The following is a 27,860-nucleotide window of genomic DNA, read 5'->3' as shown; positions in this document are numbered from 1 at the left end:
GGGGGGTACTCCTACACCTGCGGAGGGAACCCGAGGCCAAAATATTGTTCCAAATGTAGCTGCTCTTCTGAGAGAAAGGTGAGGGGGAACTCCTGGCTGACACTGGTAGCCCTTGAGCGATGGAGCTCATCCAGTCCTCTTTGAAACATGGTTCCTCCAGGCAACATGTCTCCTCCAGAGTGAGGAAACAAAAAAAAAAAAAAAAAACTGACAGGTGCCTGAGGGACCGCCATTTAAAACTACTAATTGGTTTCCTGTCCGGTGGGAGGAGCTCCATCTCTCAAGGGTTGTCCTGGAAGACAACTGGGGGGAAAAAAAATAATAATAATAATAATAATAATAATAATAATAATAATGCAGGCTAAATTGGTACTCCGTATTTTGAATAGCCCCCACGTGTTTGTATGCATGCCAGACATCGGGGCATACTCCTAATGAAACAACGGATGGTGTCCAGGGGTATTTTCAACCTGATCTGAACCAGGGCAACACTAAGCTCCTGATCAGACTGAGATGCAACCTGGCGGGGTCTAAATGACTGAAACAATGTCCCAGAGGTGTTCTATTGGATTTAGGTCAGGTGAGAATGGGGGCTATTCAATGGTATCAATTACTTCATCCTCCAGGAACTGGCTGCATACTCTTGCCACATGGGGTTGGGAATTGTTATGCACCAGGAGTAACGACCCACTGACCCAGCGTAGGGTCCGACAATGGGTTAAAGGAGTTCATACGATACCTAATGGCAGTCAGAGTGCTACTGTCTAGCCTGTAGAGGTCTTTGCGTCCCTCCATGTATATGCCTCCCCAGACCATCATTGAGCCACCAAACCGGTCATGTTAAACGATGTTACCGGCAGCATAACGTTCTTGATGGCTTCTCCAGACCCTTTCACGTGTGTGTCACATGCTCAAGGTGAACCTGCTCTCATCTGTGTAAAGCACAGTGTGCCAGTGGCGGGTCTGCCAATTCTGATGTACAATGGCAAATGTCAATCAAGCTCTACAGTGCCAGGCAGTAACCACAGGGCCCACTAAAGGACGTTAGGCCACCCTCATGAAGTCTGTTTCTGATTGTTTGGTCAGAGACAGCCAAACACCAGTGGACTGCTGGAGGTCATTTTGTAGGGCTCTGGCAGTGCTCATCTGTTCCTCCTTGCACAAAGGAGCAGATACCAGTCCTTCTGATGGGTTAAGGACCTTCTGCAGCCCTGTCAAGCTCTCCTGGAATCTCCTCCATGCTCTTGAGACTGTGCTGGGAGACCCAGCAAACCTTCCTGCAATGGCATGCATCAATGTCTCATTCTGGAGAAGCTGGATTGCCTGTGCAACCTCTATAGGGTCAAGGTATCGCCTCATGCTACCAGTAGCGACACTGATCCTAGCCAAAAGCAAGGTGAAAAACAATCAGAAAAGATGAGTAGAGGGAGGAAAAAAAAAAAAAGGGTCAGTGGCCTACATCTGTAAAACCATTTCGGTTTTGGAGGTTGCCTCATTGTTGCCTATCTAGTGTGCCTGTTATTTAACACCAAAGCAGCTGAAACTGTTTAACAACCCCCTCTGCTACTTAACTGACCAGATCAATATCCCAGGAATTTAATTGACTTGATGCTACACTCCGAATAGAAAGTGTTCCTTACATTTTTTTTTAAGCAGTGTATACATACACAGGCAGACTCAAACCACTGCTTGTCTGCACATTTCTCCTCTTGACGAATACACAATCTCTGCAGTCTCCTGTTATCTCCGCCCCCTCCAGCTCTGCAGATCTCATTGGCCCTCCTATGCCTCATCCCTCCCTCCCTTGCCTGTAAACTCTCACAAGAGTTAGAGAAAACTGTGCATGATGTCATTAGCCTAGGGAGGCTAATGACCAGACAAGAAAGAAGTGGGATGTACTGGCAGAAAAAAATAAAAATAAATTTTTACTATCCAAAGTTAAAAACAACAAAGAGAGGATTTAATAGATGGAAAAATAAACAAAAATGACTGAAGAGCCACTTTAAAGTCATTGTAAAGTCTCTTTTTTTCATTAAAAATAACAAACAAGTTATACTTATCTGCTCTGTGCAGTGGTTTTGCACAGAGTAGCCCAGACCCTCCTCTGTGCTCCTGGCCCCCCCTTCTGTTAAAATCCCACACAGCAAGCAGATTGCTATGAGGGGCACCTGAGCCAAGCTGCAGCTCTGTGTCCAGTCAGACATGGAGCCGCGGCACAGCCGGGCCCCACCCCCTCTCTACTCATTGGCTCACTGAATTGGATTGTCAGCAGCAGGAACCAATGGCGCCACGTTGCCGTCTCAGTTAATGAGGAGGGACAGTCTTGGGCAGCCGAGACACACACTTTTGCAACATCACTGGATGTAGATGGGCTCTGGTAAGTATTAGGGGGCTGCTGCACACAGGCTTTTTAGCCTAATGCATAGAATGCATTAGGATAAAAAACCTTGCGACTTTACAACCACTTTAAGATTAGTCTTAAACAACAAACCCTAAAAAAAAGCTTACATAAACCGCAAATAAAGAAAAAAAAACAAAAAAAAAAAAACAAACACCACTTACCCTTGCAATAGCACCAGAAATGATCAGAGGTGGTCTGGGTTGACTAAAAAGAGAAAAAAAATATATATTATGAATATATTATATTTATATGCGCACCCTTAGGGAGGGTTGGGCTACCTCCAGGCTCACCTGCCCCCTATCTATTCATTAGAGTGCATGTGCTTCAACTGGAGTTAGAACTGCAGGAAATACAGGGTGCCGTGAAGTGGCCCTGCATCTTACACATGCGTTTGCAAATGTGTGCTAACTAAACCACTGTTTTTAACGCATAATGTTCGGTTAATTTGTTTGGTAAGCAAACTGGTTGGTGAATTGAGCTGGGAATTTTTTCTGATTTTGTCTCGCATGCGTTACCCTTCCATGTGCTCTTTGCTATGAAGGCCAGTTAAAGGTGGGGGCAGGGGCCATTTTGTTTATATATACACACACACACACACACCTCGCCTCATATTGTAAAATGCAAAAACTATCATAGACCAAACAACTGCCCTTGCTTTGATGGGAGATTCTGCCTCCCACATGATCATTTACAGTGCTGTAATAAAATACTGCACTGCAAACGTTATTTCAGAAATACACTGCTAATTTAATGAGTCAGTGTTCTAAACTAGGACAGGCACGCAATGACAGACCAACTGACCTCAATCTCTGTTGCAACTATGGGGAAAGGCAGTAAGTTACAGAAGCAGACGCCTGAAGATATTGGGAAAATATCTAAAATTAGAATACTGTTACAATGATTTTGAATCCCTCCCCCCATAAAAAAAAAAAAAAAAAAAACACAAAATCAATTAAAAAATAAAACAATGCCAGTATGATATGACATGTAAAAAAGTTAAACTACAAATGCTGAAATTGCTAAATACTCTGTACAAATCTTATTTCACTTTTCTTTTAAAGTGACTGTAACCTATTTTTATTTTATTTTTTTTCAATAACAGCGGAAAGAGCCGCTGCTCCCGAGCACAGTGTTAAATCAAGATTGGGCTCAGGTAAATATAAGGTGGGGGGGGGGGGGGGGGTAGAGATGCACACAGAATGTTTTTTGTCCTAATGCATAGAATGCATTAAAGCAGTAGTAAACCCCACTTGGTCATTTCTGCCTACAGGTTAGCCTATATTAAGGCTTATCTGTTGATAAAATGAATATCTTCTAAACGTGCACCGTTTAAAAGATATTCATGCCGAATGTAGCCAGGCGCGTCACCGGTGCATGTGCTCTGAAGGTCCAGCATACTTTGCTTCATGTGTGCGGGCTTGCCGCCATCGCGGCTCCGGCCAATCACATAGCCAGAGTACGCGAACCCAGAAGACAGACTGGGGGAACATGTCAGCCCTCTCAGCTCTCACCCAAATTAAGAGATGCTTTTATACAAGAGAGGGCAATGTAGCAGGCATCACGGCAGGCAACGCGCAGCAGAGGAGTGTGCAACGTGTAACTGTGGAGATAGTTGTTCTTTATGGAGACTTCTGAAGTATTCTGAGACTTTTCTCCAACTTGCAGGTAACAGACTCCAATAACGACTCCTACAATCTATACAGTGCTTGATTCTCAATTAACCCATTTCCTTGCTAGGTCCGTACAGCGACCTACAGCACTGCTTTTAGCTGGCTGGCCAGGTTCATACAACTTACGGTCCTGCATTGCTGCTTCGGTTATAAGCTCATGGAGTGCTCTTAGTGCTATTCACCTAAAATGACCACAAACCCCCCCAACCGCTACTCTACCTCCCTCTTCTGCTCCCCCCCCCCCTTAAATCAACTGCTGCACTGGCTGCCACAGATCCAACACCCAGTACCAATTCAACAACCGGAAAGCCCCCCTAAACCCTACCCGTCAGCTCCGATCCTCTGACTCCGATGCAATTGGTGGCTGCCCCAAGTAGCCTGTCTTCAGTCCCCTTATGTCTCTCCAAAGCCCCCCCCCCCTCCACCCCCAAAAAATAATGTAAAAAATAAAATTGTAAAAATAGTAAGAGTGGATTTAGACATGCATCCAAATCCCCCTTGCCTCTAAAGCCCGATCTATATTCGGATCATGCTCCAGAGGCTACTGACAGGCAGTGAGGAAGCGATATGATGCATCCTCACCACCTCTTTTAACCTAATTTTTGCAGACAAATGCGCTGCAATCACGTGTATTGCATGCAGGTGCAAGGCATTTGCTGCAGTTCCACATTGAATTAAAAGTGTAGCGTTCGCCATCTTTACCGCAGGCGTAAAGTGAAGCATTGTGGACACAGCATGTAAACACCCCTGTCTGTGTGCACATACATTAAAGCATGAGCCTCATACTATCTGGAGCTATTCCACTACTGCTTCCGACTAGTGGAACGCAAGCCAGCCTTTGGCCCAGCGAGCAACGGTGCGAGACATATCAGCTGGGAAGCTGTACATGTTGAACGCTTATTTATTTTTCTTCATGAACACGTGAGTGCATACGTTTTATTCTGTTAAGCTTATTTTAATAAAACATACTACACTATATATTACCTTGTGCTCCCTCCTGGAGCATTTTATTGCAGTGATATAGAGTGGGAGAACAGAGAGGGGAGACTGCTGGAAGAATCTGTCCTGGTCCCGAGAGGTGGATTTGGCTATGATCTGCTTGATGGTCACTTTGTTGGCCAAAGGGTTTTGGTGAGCGCATATATCACACACTCGTGGAGCACTGTTTATTGAAGATTTGGGCACAAATATTTTTTTCAGAAGAGCACGGTGATTGGCCATCCGTTTTATATATGGACTTTTGATCTCATTTGCAATTACTTCTATGGACTTTGTTTCCATTTTATTTTACATGTTCTAATTTCAGGTGGTGCACTATTGACACATTCTTGGCTGAGCTAATAGGTCAGAGTCTCACTTTGTTTTGGTTTATATTATTGTGTAGTGTTTTTTGCACTATAAAAAGGGGCAGCAGCTTTACATCATGAAGTGCGATTAATCAGTTAAAATTAGAAGTTGGCACCCCTCGTAATAGATTGCCCTGTCTGCTGTCTATTGCACCTTATTGTTGGTGGGCGGCAAAAAACGCAGCAGCACACTTTTTTGCCACCCCCCCCCCCCCCCCCCAAACCGTAAGTCTAAACAAGGCCTAAGGTCTTGTTTGCATGGGTCATACTACAGTGAGGCCATGTTTAGCTGCCCAGGGATGCACGGGTGTTCCGTGCATCCCCATGCAGGCAGTCCCATTGATGTCAATATGGATTCAGCGGCTGCATGAGATTGCACAGGTGTTCGTTCATTCCTGTACAGCCAGTCGCATTCATGTCAACTGGGATGCAGCCACTGCTCCCAAATTGGCATTCATGTGGGTGCATGACTCTTAACTCACTAGGTCTGTGTTTGGGGCCATACACCTACACCTGCACGAATAGCTGCATCCGAATATGCACAGAACACCTGTGCTTTCCCGTGCGGGTAAACACAGTCCTCTATCCATGGGCATACAGGTTAGTACACCCCATGTGAACAAGGCCTTAGTAGGAATTTTGTAAGTTATGTTGTGTTTGTGTGTGCTAATAGAGGTATTAGGCTGCATTCACATGTCAGTGTATGGATCGCGGGCAGAATCGCCGCGATTCCACCCGCGATCCGGAGATTATTGCAAATCGCGGGACGCCTGTGCATTGCCCGTGATTTGCAATAGCACCCCAAATGATGAGCGATGTTGCCGCGATTTCCGCCTGCCTAATCGCGGTAACATCGCGCAAAAAAAAAATCGCGGGACGCATTACGCCCAAAAAAGTACAAGAGCTTCTTTGGAGCGTATTGCGTCCCGCGATTTTTTTGGCGCGATGTTACCGCGATTCGGCAGGCGGAAATCACGGCAACATCGCTCAGCGTTTGGGGTGCTATTGCAAATCACGGGCAATGCACAGGCGTCCCGCGATTTGCAATAATCTCCGGATCTCGGGCGGAATCGCGGCGATTCCGTTGAAACCCTGAAAGCTGTAAGTGAAAAATTAAAACATCGCGGCGATTCTGCCCGCGATCCATACGCTGACATGTGAATGCAGCCTCAGTGTTATTTTAGCAAAAATATTGTTTTGGTTTAATTAAAAAAAATAAATTATATTTATTCTACTGGTCATGTGCTTTCAGAAAAGCTATGGTTTGGGGGGGGGGGGGGGGTGGTCTTTTACAAACCCTGAAAGCTGTAAGTGAAAAATTAAAACCTCCAGATGTTTAGAGAAATGTTGGAGTAAGTTCAATTTTCACTATTTTGCAAAAACGTGCAATTTACAAAATATTTGTTGTTATTTATTAACTCAGTTCAGGCTTTTAAGTTTAGTAGGATCCTAACAGGAATTTTGTAAAATTTGCTGTGTTTGTATCTGCGCATAATGATTTTAGTATATTTTTTGCTAAAAACGGAATTTTTGTAAAATCTTACCTGTAAAATTCCTTTCTCTGAGTCCTCCGACAGTCGCCGCCTCTTCATATTCGTCACAATGGGGTATTAGACTTTGCTCCGAAGGAGTAGCTAGGCAACAGAATATGTTAACATTAAAGCTTTTAACATATCCCACCCTCAATGGGTGGTCCCCTCAGTCAATACCCTCCTACTTCCTGCAACCATATCTCAGTTTCAGTGGAATAGCAGTAGAGTATATAACCAAAACCCCAAAAGAGGGGCGGGGGCAGCGACTGTCGGAGGACTCAGAAAGGAATTTTACAGGTAAGATTTTACAAAAATTCCGTTTTCTCTTACGTCCTCCGACAGTCGCCGCCTCTTCATATTCGTCACAATGGGGACGTCCCAAAGCAGTGCAAACATGAGGGGCGGGAAACGCATCCGCGCCGTAAGGCAACGCAGTCTCCGCATCAAAGAAAGGAACCTTACCAAAGGAAGGAAACCAGCTGGGCAATAGGAAAAAAAACTTGCTCAACAGGAGCAACAACCCAGGAAAAACAAATAACCAGGGGATAAAAAAAAAAAAAAAAAAAAACTTATCCCAACAGCCAGGGATCCCAACAGGTGACCCTAGGGAACAGCCGCACTAAGAACCTTGCGGCCAAAGGAAGCATCCGCCGATGCCTGAACATCCACCTTGTAGAATTTTGTGAAAGTGTGTACGGTCGACCAGGTCGCCGCCTTACACACCTGGGCTACAGAAGCCCCATGACGACAGGCCCAAGACGTACTCAGAGATCTAGTAGAGTGCGCCTTCACAGGCATAGGGGGAACTTTCCCCTGCAAGACATATGCCTGTTCAACGGTCTGCCTGATCCATTTGGCGATGGTAGAAGCCGACGCCGCCATGCCCTTCCGAGGACCCTCTGGAAGAACAAAGAATCCGTCTTTCGAAAAGACTCAGTCGATTTAAGGTAAACCTTAAATCGCCCGAACAACATCCAAAGAATGTAGTCTCACCTCTTTCGGATGTTTAGGCTTCGCGCACAGCGAAGGCAAGACAATATCCTCATTGAGATGGAATTCCGAAACTCGCTTCGGAAGAAAGGAAGGATTAGGTCGCAAGACCACCTTATCCAAGTGAATAACCAGATACGGAGACTTGCAGGACAAAGCCGCCAGCTCCGACACTCTGCGAGCCGAAGTGATCGCAACCAAAAAGGCGACCTTTTTGGGCAACATAGACCACGAGATCTCCCTGATCTGTTCAAAAGGAGCACGTTGTAACACAGATAGAACGAGATTCAAGTCCCAAGGAGGCAGAGGTTCCCTCCTAGGAGGAACCAGATGCCGCACACCCTGAACAAAAGTGCCAACCAAGGAGTTGGAAGCCACGGGACGTTGAAAAAGAACGGCCAGCGCAGACACCTGACCCTTTATCGTAGCCAGCGCCAAACGCTGATCGACACCTGTTTGAAGGAAGGACAATACTCGAGAAACCGAGTACGTGCGGGGTGAAAACCCCCTGGACTCACACCAGGCAAAATAGGCCTTCCAAGTACGGTAGTAAACCTTCCCCGAGGAAGACTTCCTCGCGTTGATCAAGGTATGAACGACCTCAGGGGAGAGACCCCTCTCCTTCAGGACCTCGGTCTCAACAGCCAGGCCGTCAAAGCCAGCGACTGTAAAGCAGGATGGTATATTGGCCCTTGAGACAGGAGATCGTCTCGAAGAGGCAGACGCCACGGGGCGTCGACCGCCAGATTCACGAGGTCTGCGTACCAGGACCGGCGAGACCAATCCGGCGCCACAAGAATCACCGTGCTGCGTTCCGAGTGTAACCTGCGATGGAACCTGGACAGCAACTGAATCAGTGGAAACGCATACATCAGCTTGTACTGATGCCACGGGGCCACTAACGCGTCCGACGCGTCTGCCCGAGGGTCGCACGTCCTTGCCACGAACCTTCTCACCCTGTTGTTGAGACGAGACGCGAACAGGTCCACATCTGGAAGACCCCACTTCGCGCACAACATCTGGAAGACAGCCGGGTGGAGAGACCATTCCCCCTGATCCAGGGTCTGGCGACTCAGATAGTCCGCCTGCCAGTTCTCCACCCCTGGAATGTGAACCGCCGTTATCGCCCGGACATGAGTCTCGGCCCAAGACAGAATGTCGGCCACTTCTCGAGCCGCTCGGGCACTCCTGGTGCCCCCTTGGTGGTTGATGTAGGCCACCGCCGTAGCATTGTCCGTCTGCACCCGAACCGGACAGCCCTGCAGCCGGTCCGTCCAATGATGAAGGCAGAGATTTATCGCACGCAATTCCAGAATGTTGATCGGAAGGGAGGACTCCCCCTCCGACCAAGTCCCCTGGGCGGACAGAACGCCCAGAACACCACCCCAGCCCGACAGGCTGGCATCCGTAGTGATCACCGTCCACGAGATAGGACGAAAAGACTTGCCCCCCGACACCATCGGGGACTGGAGCCACCACAGAAGGTCCCTTCTGGTGCGATGGCCGAACGAGATTTGAAGATCCAGAGATTGAGGCCGCCCGTCCCACCTGGACAGGATCTCCGATTGGAGACCCCGCGTGTGAAACTGGGCGAAGGGAATCGCCTCGAAGGCCGAGACCATCAATCCCAGACATCTCATGCACGTCCGCAGAGACGAGTGCGGAACGTCCCTGAGGGACCTGACTTCCTCCTGAAGAGTCCTGAGTTTGTCTTCCGACAGGAAGACCTTTGCCTGAACCGAGTCCAGGATCATTCCCAGGTAGGGAAGACGAACCGACGGACTCAGTGTCGACTTTGGAAAATTTATCGTCCAACCAAACTCCTGCAGAGTTTGCATCGTGACAGACAGGTCCTTTTCCAAACCCTGGCTGGTCGCAGACCGAACCAGGATGTCGTCCAGATACCCCAGGACAGAGATGCCCTGGGCCCTCAGCAATGCCAGAACCGGTGCAAGCACCTTGGTGAAAACCCATGGAGCCGAGGCGAGACCAAAAGGTAACACCACGAACTGGTAATGATCCTCCGCAATGGCGAATCGAAGGTACCTCTGGTGACCCTCGAAAATCGGGATGTGAAGATACGCATCCTTCAAATCGATGGAGGCCATGAATTCCCCCGGAACCAGGGCAGCCACCACCGACCGCAGGGATTCCATGCAGAACTTGCGAACCCGCACAGAGCGGTTTAGAGCCTTCAAGTCCAGAATTGGATGAATCTTGCCCTTCTTCCTGGGCACGGTGAACAGATTGGAATAAAACCCCCGAAATCTGTCCCGATGAGGCACCGGAACCACCACTCCCTGAGCCCTCAGGTCTCGCACCGCCAGGTGCAGGTCCCGTAAACGCTCTGGAGACAGTTGAAGATTTGAGGGAAAAAATCTGCTCTCCGGCCGAGAGAGAAACTCAATCTTGTAACCAGATCGAACGATCTCCTGAACCCACCGGTCCCACACGCGGGCCAACCAGGGTTGAAGAAAACCGAGCAAGCGTCCCCCCACCCCAAAACTGGGTGAGGGCGCCCCTTCAGGCCACACTGTTATGGGCAGCGGGTCCGGACTGACCGGACTTCTGTTTACCAGACCAGGGCTTCTTTTGGGAGCCCTGTCCCTTGAACGGTTTGCCCTTGTAGTGCGACCGAAAGGCACGAAAGGACCCCTGAGGAGGCCGAAAATTAGCATGTTTCTTCCCAGAAGCCCCCTTAGCCTTGGGGAAATGGGGCAAGAGAGTGCTCTTACCTCCGGTGATCCCCTTATTTAACGCATCCAAGGACTCCCCAAAAAGGCGAGACCCATCATAAGGCAGATTGGCTAAGGTCTTACGCGAAGATTGGTCCACCGACCAACACTTCAACCAAACCAGGCGGCGAGACAACACCGCCACGCTGTGTACACGTGCAGCCAACGGGACTAAGTCCAAGTCCGCATCACACAGATACATGACACCCTGGTGGATTTGATCCACCATATCCAGGGTCGCCGGCGAGGCCGAATCGGCCGCTAGGACGCGCCTAAGCATCTGCGTCCAACTTGCGACAGCCTGGGCCGCCATAAGAGAGGCAAACAGAGCTTTAAGCATCGAACCCGTAACAGAATAAGTATGACGGGCAAGAGACTCCAGTCTTCTATCCGTGGCATCACGGAACACCGGGGAATCCTCTGCAGGAATCGCAGTGGATTTGTTCAAAACCGCAATTGCGTGATCCACCGGGGGTGGCACACACCACCGTTCATCAGTGGAAGGCGAAAAAGGATAACGCAGCTTGAACCTACTTGGCACAGCAAAAGGTTTGCGTAAATTGCGCCATTGTTCCTTAACAGCGCGCTGAAAATCATCATTGCAGGGAAAAACCTGCGGCGTCCTGTGTTTTCTCTGCGTCCCATAAGCCGCCAAGGCAGCGGGGGGACACACTTCATCCTGCAAACGCAGCGTTTGTTTTATGGAAGCAATCAATTCATCCATGATTGCAAGCTCTTCAGGCGAGCCAGGGGGAGAATTATCAACCCCCTCAACCTCAGCCTCCACCTCGGACCCCACGAGATCCAGGGAGGAGCGGGACCCTGATAAGGAGACCCCCGCCATAACAGCCCCATCACCTTCACCCTCAGAATCAGAGGAAATAGAAACTCTGGGTCTTTTAGTAGATTGAGCAGCCACCAGCATCTGCACCTGAGCAGCAAGGCCAGCCACAATAGTGCCCAAATCCCCCCCTGGGGGGTAAACAGCGGTCCCCTGGCTTTCCACCAAGGTGGCAGGAAATTTGCCCTCCTGAGAATCCATTGCCCCAATATGATATGCCGGAGAATAAAGGGTTAACTGCCCCTTTAACAAGCGCGGCGAGCGCAGCCCACCGCACCACACACAAGCACAAAGAGACCCCCACAGGGAACAATAAACTGAACACAGGCAATGGATATAGCAAGAACAGAAGGATAAAACCTGAGGAGACCCTTGCCGCTGCTGCTGCCTCGATCGGTGTACCCAGGAGAAGAGGAAGTGATGAAACCAGGGCGCTCTATTAAAGCCTATGGGAGGCTACAAGAAAATGGCCGCCTGCATGGAGAACATGCGGCCGAAGCGAGTGCAGGCAAAATGGCGCCGAAACCGCCACTCCTACAGTACAGTTATGCATATAACACCATCCATATAAAAAAACATGGCAGATTGCCGCAGCGATCGCTGTATCGTGCCCCAACATGCCACAAAACATGCCCCACAGCACACAGCTTCTCACACTGAACAAGGCTGACACAGACCGTGTCACACAGCTCCCCCCCCCCCCTTGCAGCCCGCAGCATGCAGCAGAGTGATAGGGAGACAAACAGTGTGAACAGAGGCAGGTTACACAGTCCCAGACTGACAACCCCCCCCCCCCCGACAGACAGGTCCCCACATAGATACACTTACCTCTCAATGGTGTGGGGGACCCGCACAGGCGAACAAGCCGCTGCACATGAGGCAGGGAGAGTCGCATACAAGACGCACAAAATTGGGGTTAAGAAACCGCACAGCGTCCAGTGAGGTAGCCACCTCACCAATCATCCCTGCACCGAACAGGGATGGGTCGTTCACTGTGCCAGGAGCGTTACCTGGCTGAACGCTCAATGGCAGGCTGGGAAGCCACTGATCCACGACCTGCGACCAGGGGGATCAGCCCGAGACCCAGCCCGCATGATCCTCTTCGTCAGAAGAACTAACTAATGCTGACAAAAAGAACAGCTAAGTAAAGAGAGAGAAAAAACTCAAACAAAAAAATCAAAAAAGAAGAAAGAGGCTGGGGCACAAAGCCCCAGCACAGAGAGAACCAGCTACTCCTGACAAGCTAGACATTGAAACTGAGATATGGTTGCAGGAAGTAGGAGGGTATTGACTGAGGGGACCACCCATTGAGGGTGGGATATGTTAAAAGCTTTAATGTTAACATATTCTGTTGCCTAGCTACTCCTTGGGAGCAAAGTCTAATACCCCATTGTGACGAATATGAAGAGGCGGCGACTGTCGGAGGACGTAAGAGAAATATTGTTTTGATAAAATTAAGTAGCACCCTAGGGCACCAGGTCCAGATGGTTTCTCTGGCCACTATTCTAAAAAGTTTACAGAGATTGTCACCTCACCTTTGCTCCTTCTTTAAACCGCTTGCCACAAAATCACGTACCTGTACATCATTTTGCTTAAGGGGTTGTACTGGGGTGATGCCTCCGATTTAATAATTCAGAAGCGATGTAACTTCTGGTTTATTCGGCAGCTAATGGGGCCAGTTTAAAAAAAAAAATCAAGTATTAAAAACCGCTGCTATTGGCATTTTAAATACTTTCAAGTGCAGAAGAGGGGTTTGGGTCTTTTAGACCCCAGATCCCTCCATAAAGAGTACCTGTCACTGCCTATTAATGTCACAAGGGATTAGGGATGCACCGATCCGATTTCTTTGGACCCGATACTGATACCGATATCTGGTGTTGTAAAATCGCCGATACCGAAAACCGATCCGGAGCTACACACAAAGCTTCATGTGTGTGGCTCCTCCATTCACAGGCGGAGTGCATCTGATATCACTTCGCCTGTGAGCCGGCCTATACAGGAAGTAGTGGCTCCCATCCCATACTAGTACTGCACCTAGTAAGGGATAGCTGAGCCGTTACTCAGCAAAAAACGGATCGGCCAGTGGATCGGTCAATGTTACCGATCCATCTAAAATGGCCATATCGGCACCGATATCCGATCCGAATATCGGATCAGTGCATCCCTACAAGGGATGTTTACATTTTTTGTAAAAGCAATAAAAGAGATCTGAAAATTTGTGTTAAATAAAGGGCAGTGTAAAAATAAAATTTTTAATGCGCCTCATCCCTCCATGGCAGCACGTCAAAGCAAACGCATACGCAAGTCACGCCCACTAATGTAAACTGTGTCCAAATCACATGTGGAGGTATTGCGGCAATCGGAGCGACAGCAATAAAATTCTAAAGCAAGACCTCTAACGCTAAAACAGGTAACAAAGTTTTTTAAAAGCGTCGCCTACGGAGATTTTTAAGTACCGTTGTTTGTCGTCATTCCCCGAGTGTGCACAATTTTAAAGAGTGACATGTTAGGTATCTATTTACTCGGCATAACAGATTTCACATTATACAAAAAAAATTAGGCTAACTTTACTGTTTTTTTTTTTTTTTTTTTTTTTTTTAATTCATTGAAGTGTATTTTTTCCCCCAAAAAATTGCATTTGAAAGACCGCTGCGCAAATACAGCGTGACAAAAAATATTGCAAGGACCAACATTTTATTCTCTAGGGCAGTGATGGTGAACCTTGGCACCCCAGATGTTTTGGAACTACATATCCAATAATGCCTATGCACTCCCCAGTGTAGTTGAGCATCATAGGAAATGTAGTTCCAAACCATCTGGGGTGCCAAGGTTCACCATCACTGCTCTAGGGTCTCTGCAAAAAAAAAAAAAAAAAAAAAAAAAAAAAAAAAAAAAAAATATATATATATATATATATATATATATATAAAAAATGGTTGGTGGTTCTAAGTAATTTTCTAGCAAAAAAAATAATGAAATAAAGAAAAATTTTTTTTTTTTTGCTTAAGTGTAGATGTCTTTTTGACCCCAGATCTCACATTAAAGGAGGACCTGTCCTGCTTATTTCACATTGCTTGTAATAGGAATAAAAGTGAGGCAAAAATTATTATTTTCTTTTAAAGGGACAGTGTAAAAAAAAAAAAAAAATGGTAAAATACAGTTTTAAAAGCACCCCTTCCCTCCGAGCTTGTGCGCAGAAGCATGCGCAAGTTGTGCCCACACATGTAAAACATTGTTCAATCCACATGTGAGGTATCGCAAAAAATTCAAGTTAGACTTACCGGTAACTTGTTTTCCAATAGTCTTTCAGGACAGCACCTTAGAGAGATGGCTCCTCCCTCTCCTCATCAGGAAACACCCCATCCACCAGATTTTAAAAGGAGGCTTCTCCCACCATTCATCAGTTTGTAGAAGAGTACCTCCGGCCCATGCTGGAACACATAAACAGATATGGTTAATCACAGCAATACATTTTATACAATAGGGCGGGATCCTCCTGCTGTCCTGAAAGACTATTGGAAAACAAGTTACCGGTAAGTCTAACTTGAATTTTCCCTAAAACGTCTTTCAGGACAGCACCTTAGAGAGGATTATCGAGACTTACTCAATTTAGGGAGGGACCACAGCTTGCAGGACCTTTCTGCCAAAAGCCTGATCTTCAGCTGCCAAAAGGTCCAACCTATAGTGTCTTGCAAATGTAAAGTAGCTTGACCACGTAGCCGCTTTGCAGATCTGATCTGGAGTGGCACCAGCTTTCTCTGCCCATGTAGTGGCTAACGCTCTAGTAGAGTGAGCTCTGATCCCCTGTGGGGGAGACAATTTCATTTGGGAGTAAGCCTCTGAAATAGCGGATCTGAGCCATCTGGCTATTGATCCTTTTGATGCCTGGCGACCTTTTTTGTTGCCAGAGAAAAGAACAAAAAGAGTTTGATGATCTAAACTCTTTAGTAACCTCCAAGTAGTGTATAAGAACCCTTCTTACATCTAGGTAGTGAAAGCCTTCTTCCTTATCTCCTGATGGATTAGGGCAGAAGGTAGGTGGTAATTTCTTGTGAGCGGTTTCTCGTTGAAGCTACTTTTGGGAGAAACCCTGGATCTGTCTTGAGAATTATCCTGTCTGGATATATGGACAAGAAAGGTTCGATAGCTGATAAAGCATGCAATTCACTGATTCTTCTTGCTGATGTTATTGCCACCAAGAAGACCGTCTTGAGGGTAAGGTTTTTTAGTGTAACCGTTTCTAGTGGTTCAAAAGGTTCCTTTGTGAAGGCCTGAAGGACCACCGACAAGTCCCATTTGGGGAAGCTTCTGACAGGCACTGGTCTGGAGCGGGTAAGGGCCCTGAAAAATCTGATGATTAAAGATTCTGAAGAAATGGGCCTTTCCAAGAATACCCCCAGGGCTGTAACTTGTACCTTGAGGGTACTTACTGCCAAACCTTTTCCTGCGCCCTCCTGTAGGAACTCCAAAATTGAAGTAGTACTGTTCAATTTTTGATCTTTCGATTCACACCAGGTATTATATGTCTTCCAAACTTTTGCATATATATTCCTTGTGACTTTTTTCCTACTGGAAAGTAGAGTAGCAATTAATGCGTCTGAAAATCCTTTCCTTTTCAGCAGTTGCTCCTCAGATACCAGGCGGTGAGCTTTAGCTTTTCCACTTCTGGATGATAGACTGGACCTTGAAGCAGTAGGTCTTGACGAAGAGGGAGCTGAAAAGCAGGTTTGACTGACAGTTGAAGGACAGTCGAAAACCAAACCCTTTTGGGCCAATAGGGTGTGATCAGGATCACTGAGGCTCTTTCCATTTGGATTTTTCTCAATACCAACGGAATGAGCTGGAAGGGGGGAAAGGCATACCCCAACCTGAACCTCCAGGGATGTGCCAGGGAATCTACTCCCAGAGAGTTGTCGCTTCTGTGGAGTGAGAAGTAAAGTGGAAGTTTTGCGTTTTCTTTCGTTGCAAACAGATCCACCTCTGGCTTTCCCCAAGTCTTGGTTATCAACATGAAGACTTCTGGGTTCAAGCTCCATTCTGCTTCTCGGATCTTCTGCCTGCTTAAATAATCCGCCACACTGTTTAGTGTACCTTTTAGGTGGATTGCTGACAAGGAAAGTAACTGCCTTTCCGCCCATTGCAGAATTTCCGTTGCCAAAAGCTGTAGGGTTTTGCTTCTTGTGCCCCCTTGCTTGTTTAGATATGCCACTGTAGTGGCGTTGTCTGAAAGGACTTGAACATGAGTCCCCTGAAGATTTTGAGAGAAGGCAGTTAGGGCTAGGCCGACTGCCTTTAATTCCTTCCAATTTGAGGATTTTCTTGTCTCGGTCTGAGACCAAACCCCCTGTGCCAGGTTTTGGTTCCAGTGGGCTCCCCACCCCCACCTGCTGGCATCCGTTGTTAACCTCTGGTCTGCCGGGAAGCACCAGGCCAAACCCTGAGACAAGGTTGTCCGATTTCTCCACCACCAAAGGGACCTCTTGACCTTGGTGGGGATTTTTACCTTTAAGTCCAAAGTCTCTGGATTGTGATCCCAGATTCTGAGGAGGAAATATTGGAGTGGTCGAAAATGCAGCCTTGCCCATTGGACAGCTGGAATTGATGCAGTCAGGTTTCCAAGGACTGACATGATCTCTCTGATCGACCACCACTGATTTGTTTGTAGCCTTGCTACCAAATTCTGTATTTTGACCTGTTTGTCTTCTGGTAGGAAGATTCTTTGTTCCACAGAGCATAACTGAAACCCTAGGAACTGAACCCGCTGAGCCGGTGTGAGATTCGATTTCTTGATGTTCACTATCCATCCCAGAGCTTCTAGATGACCTCTTGCCTTGTGCAGGTCCTCTTGAAGTTTTTCCTTTGACGGGGCAAAGAAAAGCAGGTCGTCCAGGTAAGGCACCACAGAGATTCCCTGAAGGCGGAGGGGAGCTAGACACTCTGCCATTACCTTCGTAAAAATACGAGGGGAGGATGATCGCCCGAAAGGGAGTGCTTTGAATTGGATATGGAGCATTTCCTTTCCCAGATTTACTGCCAACCTTAGGAATCTCTGTGAGTGAGGGGCAATAGGGATATGTAGGTAAGCATCCCTTAAGTCGATTGATGCCATGAAGCATCCTTTTGTTAACAGGGTTCTGACTGTAAGAATTGAGTCCATTCGAAACTTTTTGTACAGAACTGACCTGTTTAATGGTTTCAGATTCAGTATAAGACGAAAATCCCCCGATGGTTTCTTTATCAAAAATATGTGGGAATAGAATCCCTGATGTTGTTCCTCCACTGGAACTGGACAGACAACTCCCTGTCGCCTCAGGTCCTTTAACAGGTCCATCATAGCCAGGGCTTTTTCTGCATCTCTTGGGAGGTTTGTGACAAAGAACCTTTCGGGTGGCGTCTCTGAAAACTCTATGTTGTAGCCTTGGGACAGCATACCCAGAATGTATTGATTTTCTGTTATGGCTGCCCAATAGGGGAGGAATTCCCTCAATCTTCCTCCCACCGGCAATGTCTTGTCATTGTGTTTTGTTGGTTGACACAGGAGGATGGAAGAGAACACCTCCTTTCCCTTTGGGTTTTTGTGTCGACCAGTTTCTTCTCTTCTCCTGGGGTCTGCTATTTTGCTGAGCTTTTTGAGGTCGAAAAAGCTTCTTTGCTGCCTGTTTCTTCTTCACAGGAAAAGACTTCTTTTTGTCTGCTGTTCTATCTAGAACAGAGTCTAGCCCAGGCCCGAATAGTAGATCCCCTTGAAAAGGAAGTCCACATAGCTTATTTTTAGAAGCTGTATCTCCAGGCCATGTCTTTAACCAAAGAGCCCTTCTGGCTGAGTTGGATAAAGCTGCAGATCTTGCGGTCATCTTCACTGACTCTGCTGAAGCGTCAGAAATGAAGGCTATGGCCGTGGAGAGCGTGGAAAAGGAATCCAAAATTTCCTGTTTAGGTGAGTCTGCTGTGATGTGTGCTTTTAGCTGGCTAAGCCAGTATTCCAGATTCCTGGACACACAGGTTACTGCCATGGCAGGTTTCAGACTCCCCATGATGGATTGCCAGGATCTCTTAAGTTGCTGGTCCATCTTCTTATCCATGGGATCCCTCAGTATTCCCATGTCTTCAAATGCTAGGTCTGTTGACCTAGAAACCTGGGAGAAGGCTGCATCAATCTTTGGCATCTTATTCCAGGGAGCTCCTGGGTCCTCATCAAAAGGAAATCGCCTTTTAAAGGCTTTAGGGAAGAAGGTTTTCTTTTCCGGATCAGTCCACTCATGTTTTATTGCATCTGAGATGGTCTGATGTACTGGGAAGATACGGCCCTTAGGCTCTTCCAAGCCTGCATACATTTTGTCATGTAGGGACAGTTCCTTCTTTTCTTCCTCTAGACCCAGGGTGATATAAACTGCCCTCAGGAGACCATCCACTTGCTCTAAGGATAGTTTGTATTTAGTGGGCCTGCTTTGTGCCCCTCCCTCCTCTTCTTCCTCTGAATCCTCCTTGGAATGTGAGGGGGAATTATCTCCTTGGGTGGAAGGAACCCCTTCTGTCCCCACCGAAGGAAGCAATTGTGAACCCTGAGAGGACAGTGAGGCTGATGGCTGACTCAGGGCAGGGTCCTGTAGGGATGACCGAAAAGATTGGATGGTAGCATCCAATTCCTTCCTCACAGATGCGACTAAATCGCCACAAACTGCAGATGCTTCTTCCTTTACTAGTGCATCAATACATCCCTGGCAAAGTGTCTTTTTCCAACTTTCCGACAACTTTGCTTTGCATGAAGGACACTTTCTCTTGAAAACAGTTTCAGAGCTTTTAGCCTGGAAGACATGAATGGGAAAACATACACATGCTTCTTAAAAGTCAGCCTGATTCTCAGGGCCACCAAAGGTGCACAGAAAGACATTTAAAGGGAAGTCCCATGTGCCCTGACAGGCCCCCAGCCACCGGGGGGGATAGTAAAAGGGATGGAGAGAGACCCCACAGTAAGATAGGCCATATAAAGATACCCCTTACCTGGGCCTTACTGGTGCCTGTGCCTGTCCCACTCGCTGAAGAAGCTTCCATCGCTTGGCAGCGGTATCACCCGTGGCTTCGGTACCGGTTCCGGAGACCAAAGCGCACCTGCACTGGACCGGATCCGGAATAAGGCACCAGCTTGCTCCTCCCTTCTTCCTCTGCGTCCGGCGGAAATGACGCCATACGCCCCCTGCAGAACGCTGCCCTTTCCGGAACCTCACTTCCGGTCCGGACGAGCGTCACTCGATCCGGAGAAATGGCGGCAAATTTGAAAAAAAGGCGGAAGCCTAAGAAAAATCGTTCCGCTCCTCCAAGATGCCTTCCCAGGGCTGTGCTCTGCGGGGTCCTGACTCAGCCTAGAGCACTGAAGAGGAAGAAGGAGCCCATGCACTGCAGTCGGTCGCGTGAATGGGAGAAGCAACCGTCTCCAAAAAAAGGGTAGGTGGACGTAGGAAGCCCGGTCTCTCAGGATAGCACCTTAAGAGCCCAGCTCCCCACAGAGGTGTTCCTCGGCCGGAGGAAACACAAAAACTGATGAATGGTGGGAGAAGCCTCCTTTTAAAATCTGGTGGATGGGGTGTTTCCTGATGAGGAGAGGGAGGAGCCATCTCTCTAAGGTGCTGTCCTGAAAGACGTTTTAGGGAAAATAAGGCTAAATTTATGTTTTGACGTTTTGTTTTTTTTAAATAATAAAAAAGAGTATTTAAAAAAAAAATATATATATATGCGTTTCTAAGATCGCTGCGCAAATACGGTCTGACGAAGTGCAACAATCTCCATTTTATTCTCTAGGGTCTCTGACAAAAAAAATGTAAAATGTTTGGGGATTCTAAGTAATTTTGTAGCAAAAAATACTGATTTTAACTTGTAAACAACAAGTGTTGGAAATAGGCTTGGTCCTTAAGTGGTTAATTAGGGTTCACCACTATGTACGCCAATCATCCACATACATAAGTAATAATCCCCTCATCCGATGTGCCTTCACTTGGGGGAATAAAACCAACCAATTGTCTATATGCTCTTTTGTCCCCCTCTGGGGATCTGTTTTATGCGGTATCATTCCTTTGGTGACAATCTTGAGTTTAGAATCCTCCTTCCCTTACACTTATCTCCATATCCCAAATCATAAAGGGAAAAAGCTGGACATAGAGCTTTATCTTTTAGTGTCCATTCACACTACCGCGACTTGTCAGGCGACTTGGTCAGCCTGACAAGTCTCGGTCCGTCGCGGTCCATTGTGTGTTACAGGAACGGTTCTAATACGAGCGACACAAGTCACTCCGACTTAGAAAAAGGGTCCTGTACTACTTCGGGGCAACCTGGAGCGACTTGCATAGACAGTCATTATATGAAGTCCGTGCAAGTTGCGCCGAAGTCACGGTGCACGCGACTTCACAGGTCGTCCCGAAGTCGTGCCGCGTTCGTGTGAACCGGCACTTAAAACAACCAGTTTATTAAACACTAAATATAAAAACACTCACATTTTTCACGTGCTTGGAGTGCACCAAACTAAGAAGCATTCAGTCCTCACATTACAGGTATAAGACAAATCATACAGTATTACCACGTTATGCTCACAATGCGCGCCTCAAGCGTGACAAAAGATAGGCCCCTCCCCCTGGTCCTTTGGGGAAGAGGCCAATCTGTTGTCACGCTGAGGCGCGCATTGTGAGCATAACGTGGCAATACTGTCCGATTGTCTTATACCCTCACTGTGAGGACTGAATGCTTATTTGCTGAAAATTACTATACAAACAGATTTAAAGGGATACTAGCACATTAGCATTAGGGAACGCGGCACCACTTTTGAATACAATTATGACATACACTATACTATATGAAGGGTCTACTAATTTACCTTCTATGGTACGATGGGAACAGGGCTTTGGGAAAGATAATCAGCGGAGTGGGGGAAACTGCCCAATTCAAATTCTAAATCGTACATTAATACCTCCCTGATTGAGGCGAAGTATAAAAAGTTTTCCCGGGATGGTATCTGGTTCCAGTCAGATTGGCGTCCTGTCCCGGGGATCTCCTCCAGATGCTTTCGTGGCTGTAGTCAGGAGGGAACAGTCCTACACACTTGGTGGACGTGCAGCAAAGTAAGGCAGTTCTGGATCTGTACATATCATTTTATCTATTCCCTCACTTAAGTAAATCTACCCAAGGCTCCACAGCAGGCCCTCTTGAGAAATCTGGTGGAGGGGATTCCGGGATATGGGGGAAACCTAATCCCATTCATATTCACGGCAGCTAGGATATTCATCGCTCGTTCCTGGAGATCATCCATGATTCCCTTTGAACGCTTAAAGGCAAAATGACTTGGATCATGATCAATGAATGTTTGGCGGCTATCTTTTAAGAAAACAAGGAATCCCTGGATGAAATATATCTTTCAGAATCCTCCTGATCTGGACACTGCGTAAGAGGGTGTATGCCTTGTACTCAGTCTTCCATACCTTTTCCTAGTCTTTTCCCACCCTTCTCTCTACTGGATTTTCTATTTACACTTTATTCTCCTCCGTTTTCCTCTTTTTCTTCTCCATAAACTGGTTTAATCTCTAATGCCTCGTACACACGTGCAGATCATCGGCCGAACAATTGGCCGTCTTTTGTCCCCGGGCTGTCGTGTCTGTTGAAAAGTGCAAAAGACTGCACAAGAATTTTGTCCGCCGACTACAGCAGTGATGTCATGTGATGGTTAACTTTCCCTGTGTTTTTTCTTTTCTGAGCATGCACAGTCTTGCTAATCTGCTGTCTGTCGGCCGAATTCTGTATTGACTGGCGAACAATCGGCCGCTCTGGTGTTGGCATACAAAAATTTTAATGCTTGCACGACAGATTCTTTTCGGCCGAAAGTGCGCTGTCGGCTGTCGGAAGCATCATACTAACAAGCCTACAATCGGCCGATCGGTCATTGGCCAAATCTTTTCGGCCGACAATCTGCACGTGTGTACGGGGCATTAGCCTTTGTTTGTCCATTGTGACCGCGGTACTAGACAAATCATTGAAGGACTTGTAGAAGTCCATGCAATCGATCAGGTTACTGTTACTTACCTAGACAGTGTAAAAATGAAAAAAGTTTGTTCATTTGCACCCCCGTGTGCTTACGTGCAGTAGTGAACACTTACAAAGGTCACGCCCACATCATTGTTTGCACTACATATGTGAGGTATTGCTGTGTCTGGACGAGAGCAATTATTCTAGCACTAGACCTCCTCCGACTCTAAACTGGTAACTGTAGAAATTTTTAAAGCCTCACCCATGGAGATTTTTTTCACGAGCTCACGCAATTTTAAAGCATGACATGTTAGGTGTCGATTTACTCAGTGGAACATCCTTTATGTTATACAAAAAAAAATTGGGGTATATTTTGTTTTTGTAATTCATTAAAGTATTTTTTTCCCAAAAAAGGCTTTAAAAAAAAAAAAAAAAAAAAAAAAAACTGCTGCGCAAAAACCGTGTGACAAAAGATTTCAATGACCACCATTCTATTCTCTAGGGTCTCTGATTAAAAAAAATAAAAAAATTTGGGGGATTCTAAGCACTGTTCTAGGAAAAAAATGTCAGATTTAAACAAAAAGGGCCTGGTCAGCAAGTGGTTAATACTTACACAATGCCACTTTCCCACTCAGATTCTTCATCTTTTTCCTCTTTTACTTCTGCCTGAGGTGTATGTGGATGCTTTTGCACAATTCTCATTCCTCCAGCTTTTACTGTAAATCAGTACAATAAAAAATAAATAAATAAAAACACAGATTAGCATATGTTCAAATCCTCAAAGCCAATTCCCAGTCTAGACATTTGTTTCAGATCAGTAATTATGCATTGAAGCCAGAGACAGCCAGGCAACTAACTTGGTTGACAAAAGGTCAGCAGTAGCAGCACCCATGTTTTTTTGGGATTATGGTTTTCTTTAACCACTTGACATAAAGATAAAATAATTTATATGCAAAAGTTACCATCAGTTAAAACTGCATGTCAAAACAATCTGGTCTGTCTAAACAGCTGAATTTACATCAACGTCTTGAGAGTTCTATTGGTCACCTTAGAAGGGCAGCCTAAGGAGATAGCAGTGGAACAACCATGCATTAAAGTAGAACGCTAGTAATCCGTATGACAGAATTCAACTTCAGAAGTGATGTCATGTGTTGGATTGTTTTGTATGTGTTCTTTAGTTTGAGCATGCCTAGCCTTGCGCTTATGATTTTTTTTGGACGAAAACTGTACTAAGAAAACGAAAAATTGGAGGTTGTGTTGACGTACGATAAAAGTTTTATAGCCTGCACATCCAGTTATTGTTGTTCGTAACTTCGTAATTGGCTGTTGAAAGCACTATACTAACAATCTGAAAATCGGCAGATTGTTCGTCGGACGAAATTTCCCTTCCGATTTTCCTATCGTGTGTACGGCCTTTATCCTTAGCCATTCACAACAAAGGTTCTGTGGAATAGAATCCTCTACGCCCAAAAAGGAGCAGAAGCTCCATTGGCGGCCTGATGCATGTCACGTGAAAATGTGATTGTTCACACAATGCCTAGATGTGCCTAATGATCCTTTTATATAATAAGAGGGGGGTGTAGCGCTCCCTCACCACAAATACAATCAAACCAATATATAAAGATCTCCCTAAACCAATCATATCAATATATTTAAACACTCGCATGTTGTATAGGATTGCACAGCAAGTTGATATTTATAGCTTTATATCATTTTTTTTAACACTTATTTGTAGGGTTTTGTTTATAGCATCTTCCATATTGGTTTGATTGTATGGTGAGGGAGCGCTGCACTATGTTCTCATAGTTTTGAATTTGTCATGTGAATCAAAAAATGTTGGCAGCAGCTCTCAAATTCAGCTTTTAAACGAGAAATCTGAAAAAACAATCATACTCACCTAGATGGCTGCAGCACTGATGCCAGCAGTAGCTGTCACACACAGGCTCTACACTGGGAGCTCAGTGATCACTCAGTCTGCAGTCACTGTCAGTTCTCCTTTCTGCCCCTCCAGTGCTCACAGAGAGGCTGAGCCAGCTACCAGTCTGAGCATCTGAGTGGATCCAGACTGTAAAGTGGAGACATTTCCACAGACTGGACTGACTCACCCCGCTGTCGGCTAAAAACAGAACAGGTGATCCATAGAAGTACAGCCAAAAGAGCTTTCATTTTTTAATTACTTAGAGAAAGGAAGGAGTGTTCACGGCAGTGCAGAGGCATTGCCTTTTTAATTGCTAAGGGTGGCACTTGGTGAGTGCCAACCATGAGGTAAGGAGTGGCATTGTTCATGCATGTCCCTGTAAGGCCAGCATAGTGTGCAATTACAGCTAAAAGGTCACCATGCTGTGCGATCACCGCTGTAAAGGCTTGTACACACACTAAGAAAATCGGGTGAACATTTTCATCCAAAGATTTTCGTACGAATCATCTGTACAGAACTTTCTACAGACCATTCAGAATTTTCGTAGGAAAATTCTCGAAGGGACAAACTCCAAAATTTCTCTCATATGGGAAAAAAAACTAACGATTTCCAATTAATGTGTACTGTTTTCGTACGATTTTTGTACAAGAAAAATCAGAAAAGAAAGACTGCGCCTGATCAGAAACAAACAAAAAAAAAAAGCCTTTGTCATATGAGAATTTTCGTACGAAATTTCTTACGAAAATTCTTTCATCGGTTCCGATTTGCTGTGAAACGAGGAAAATCAGGCAGTCGTTCGCCCAATTTTCTTACAGTGTGTACCCCACTTAAAGGAGACATTCTTCCTACTTCACCCCCAATTAATTGAAGCACTCCCCCCTAGCAGCACCAGGGTCGTCTGTTTCGAATCCCAACCATGGCACTATCTGCATGTTCTCACGGTGCCTGGCATGGGTTTCCTCCCACATTTCAAAGACACGATGGTAGGTTAATGGCTCCTGTCTAAATTGGCCCTAGTATGTGTATGTACGAATGGGAATTAGGGACCTTAGACTGGAAGCTCCTTGAGATCAGGGACGGGTCTATGTAAAGCGCTGTGTAAATTGACGGTGCTATAAGGGCCGGCTCACACTCTTGCGAGTGCGGCGATCACATGTAATATCGGAGCGCACTGCTCCTTCATTACATGCGATCGGATGTGCGGATGGGAATTCAGCCATGCACTTTGAAATGGCTAAATTCGCACCGCACAAAAGACGCACAGGACCCTTTTTTCCAGCCGCATCAGGATCGGATCTCGCACAGTGGTTCACACTTGTGAGATCCGATCCTGTGCGAACTGTCAGATCGCACTGCGATATGCGATCAAACTGGGGGTGTCATTAACATTTAATTGACACCCCCAGCGTATCGCATATGGCAGTGTGAACTGCCAGATGTGCGGATGCGATGCGGGAACAGGCTGCGAATTCGCAGCCTTCCTGCATCGCACAAGTGTGAACCAGAACAATTTAAGTGCTGGTTCACATTTGTGCGGCTTGCGAGATCGCATGTAATTCGGAGCGCACTGCTCCTTCATTACATGCAATCTCATGTGCGGATGCGAGTTCAGCCATACACTTTGTATGGCTGAATTCGCACTGTATGCGCACCAAAGATGCACAGGACCCTTTTTTCAGCCACATCAGGATCGGATCGCACAGTGGTTCACACTTATGCGATCCGATCCTGTGAGAACTGTCAGATCGTACTGAGATATGCGATCAAACTGGGGGTGTCGTTCTCCTCTTGTGCGGATGCGATACGGGAACACGATGTATATTCGCAGCTTTCCCGCATCTCACAAATGTGAACCGGCACGAACAGGGGTTCCCAAGACCTAAAAATGTTTTCATGGGTTCCTCTGTAATATACAAATGCTGGTCTTCCAGGCATGTCTGATCATCTCATAGTCTCACTATTCTTGCCACGACACAGATCACTCCACTGCAATTTGATTGCCCATAAAATGATTGGGAGTAACTTAACAATGACGTCCTAGGTATATGTATACACAGGGACCACTCTGCACTCCTGAGGCTGATCCCATATGGCCGTGTATGACGTCCTAGGTGTGTGTATACAGTCCGCTCACAGGGACAATCTGCACTCCTGAGGCTGATACCATATGGCCGTGTATGTAATAACAATGACGTCCTAGGTATATGTATACACAGGGACACTCTGCACTCCTGAGGCTGATCCCATATGGCCGTGTATGACGTCCTAGGTATATGTATACAGTCCGCTCACAGGGACACTCTGCACTCCTGAGGCTGATCCCATATGGCACTTCTCACAGGGCCTGCTTTACTCCCTATCCCAGGACTAGAAGAGAAGTAGAATGAATACCGGCAGGTGGGTGTCCAGCCTTGGTGTCCGGCTTCTCTCCAGGAGGAGAAGACATGCTGCTGTCTATGGAAGGTATTCCGCTCTTCTCTATACACCCGCAGGGCACGGCGCTCCTCACTTCCGAACACAACTCACTGCAAGTCTACAGCCGTCCAATCTCCGCCCAGTTCTCCTCTCCTTCCTACTCCCCGGTCCTCCTGAGGTACCGCCCATACCAATTCCTTCAACGTGGCTTTACTAATAGAGCAGTTTTTTTTACTTAGCTTTATTGCTAACATTATTGTGATAGACACGTTGGCGTTTTTTTTTTTTTTCGCCAGAACGAGTGACGTGCACATGCGCAGTAATAACAGGAACAGCGGAGACGTGCAGGGGAGCGTGCACGCAAGGCTGAAGATTTCCGCCTGGTTTATTTTACGCATCACGTGTCTTTACGTAGGGTTGACGCGTCCATGTTGCTATGGAAATAGTTGCATGGAGACTTGAACGCCTTCTGAAAACCATCTTCTGAAAGTTGTATCTCTAAGTTTATTACCGGGCACTCGGGAATTCGGCTACAGGTAGGAAAAAGGAGAGCAGCAGTACATCGATTTGTAATCAGCAATTGCTCATAGTGGGGTGTTTCCTGACATCAACATTTGAACTGGCTTGGAGAAAGCTGTTGATATTGCTATGGCTTTTGGTTAGAGTGAACCATACACTGTACAATGCGACTGACCCTTGGTTCACACCTATGTGTTTTTTAGTGCGTTTTGCACAAACGCACAACAGTCCATTTAATGTGATTTCCTATGGATCTAGTTTGCATCTGTGCATTTTGAGTAGGGATCCACCGATTATTGGCAAAGCTGATATATCGGGGGCCGATATGCACTTTCCCCGATATATATCGGAATCAGCCCCTGAGGTTACCGATATTGCCGATATTTCAGGAAAGTGCAGCTAGAGGCATCACCCCGTACCGGCGTCCATAGCCAACGCTCAGCTGTCTTGTAATGACAACCGATGCAGCTCAGAAACCGCTCGGCTGTC

General features: G+C 46.6%; 2 protein-coding genes across 2 annotated transcripts in view; one reads left to right on the top strand and one right to left on the bottom strand.

Annotated features, from left to right (window-relative positions):
* Positions 1-27,042, bottom strand: part of DAP (death associated protein) — a 51,301-nt gene extending 24,259 nt beyond the window's left edge. The window contains exons 1-3 of the mRNA XM_082259863.1: positions 26,829-27,042; positions 23,133-23,235; positions 2,563-2,605 (exon numbers count right to left, since the gene is read on the bottom strand). Coding sequence (XP_082115989.1) covers positions 2,563-2,605; positions 23,133-23,235; positions 26,829-26,883 — 201 coding nt within the window. The 5' untranslated portion in view covers positions 26,884-27,042. The remainder of the gene's footprint in view (positions 1-2,562; positions 2,606-23,132; positions 23,236-26,828) is intronic.
* A 267-nt stretch (positions 27,043-27,309) lies between these two features.
* Positions 27,310-27,860, top strand: part of ROPN1L (rhophilin associated tail protein 1 like) — a 70,936-nt gene continuing 70,385 nt past the window's right edge. The window contains exon 1 of the mRNA XM_082259655.1: positions 27,310-27,388. The gene's annotated coding sequence lies outside the window, so the exon portion shown is untranslated. The remainder of the gene's footprint in view (positions 27,389-27,860) is intronic.

Source organism: Pelophylax lessonae (genome assembly GCF_965119305.1).
Source record: "Pelophylax lessonae genome assembly, chromosome: 5".
In the NCBI taxonomy this organism is placed as follows: Eukaryota; Metazoa; Chordata; class Amphibia; order Anura; family Ranidae; genus Pelophylax; species Pelophylax lessonae.
This window is presented reverse-complemented; position numbering and strand designations above follow the sequence as displayed.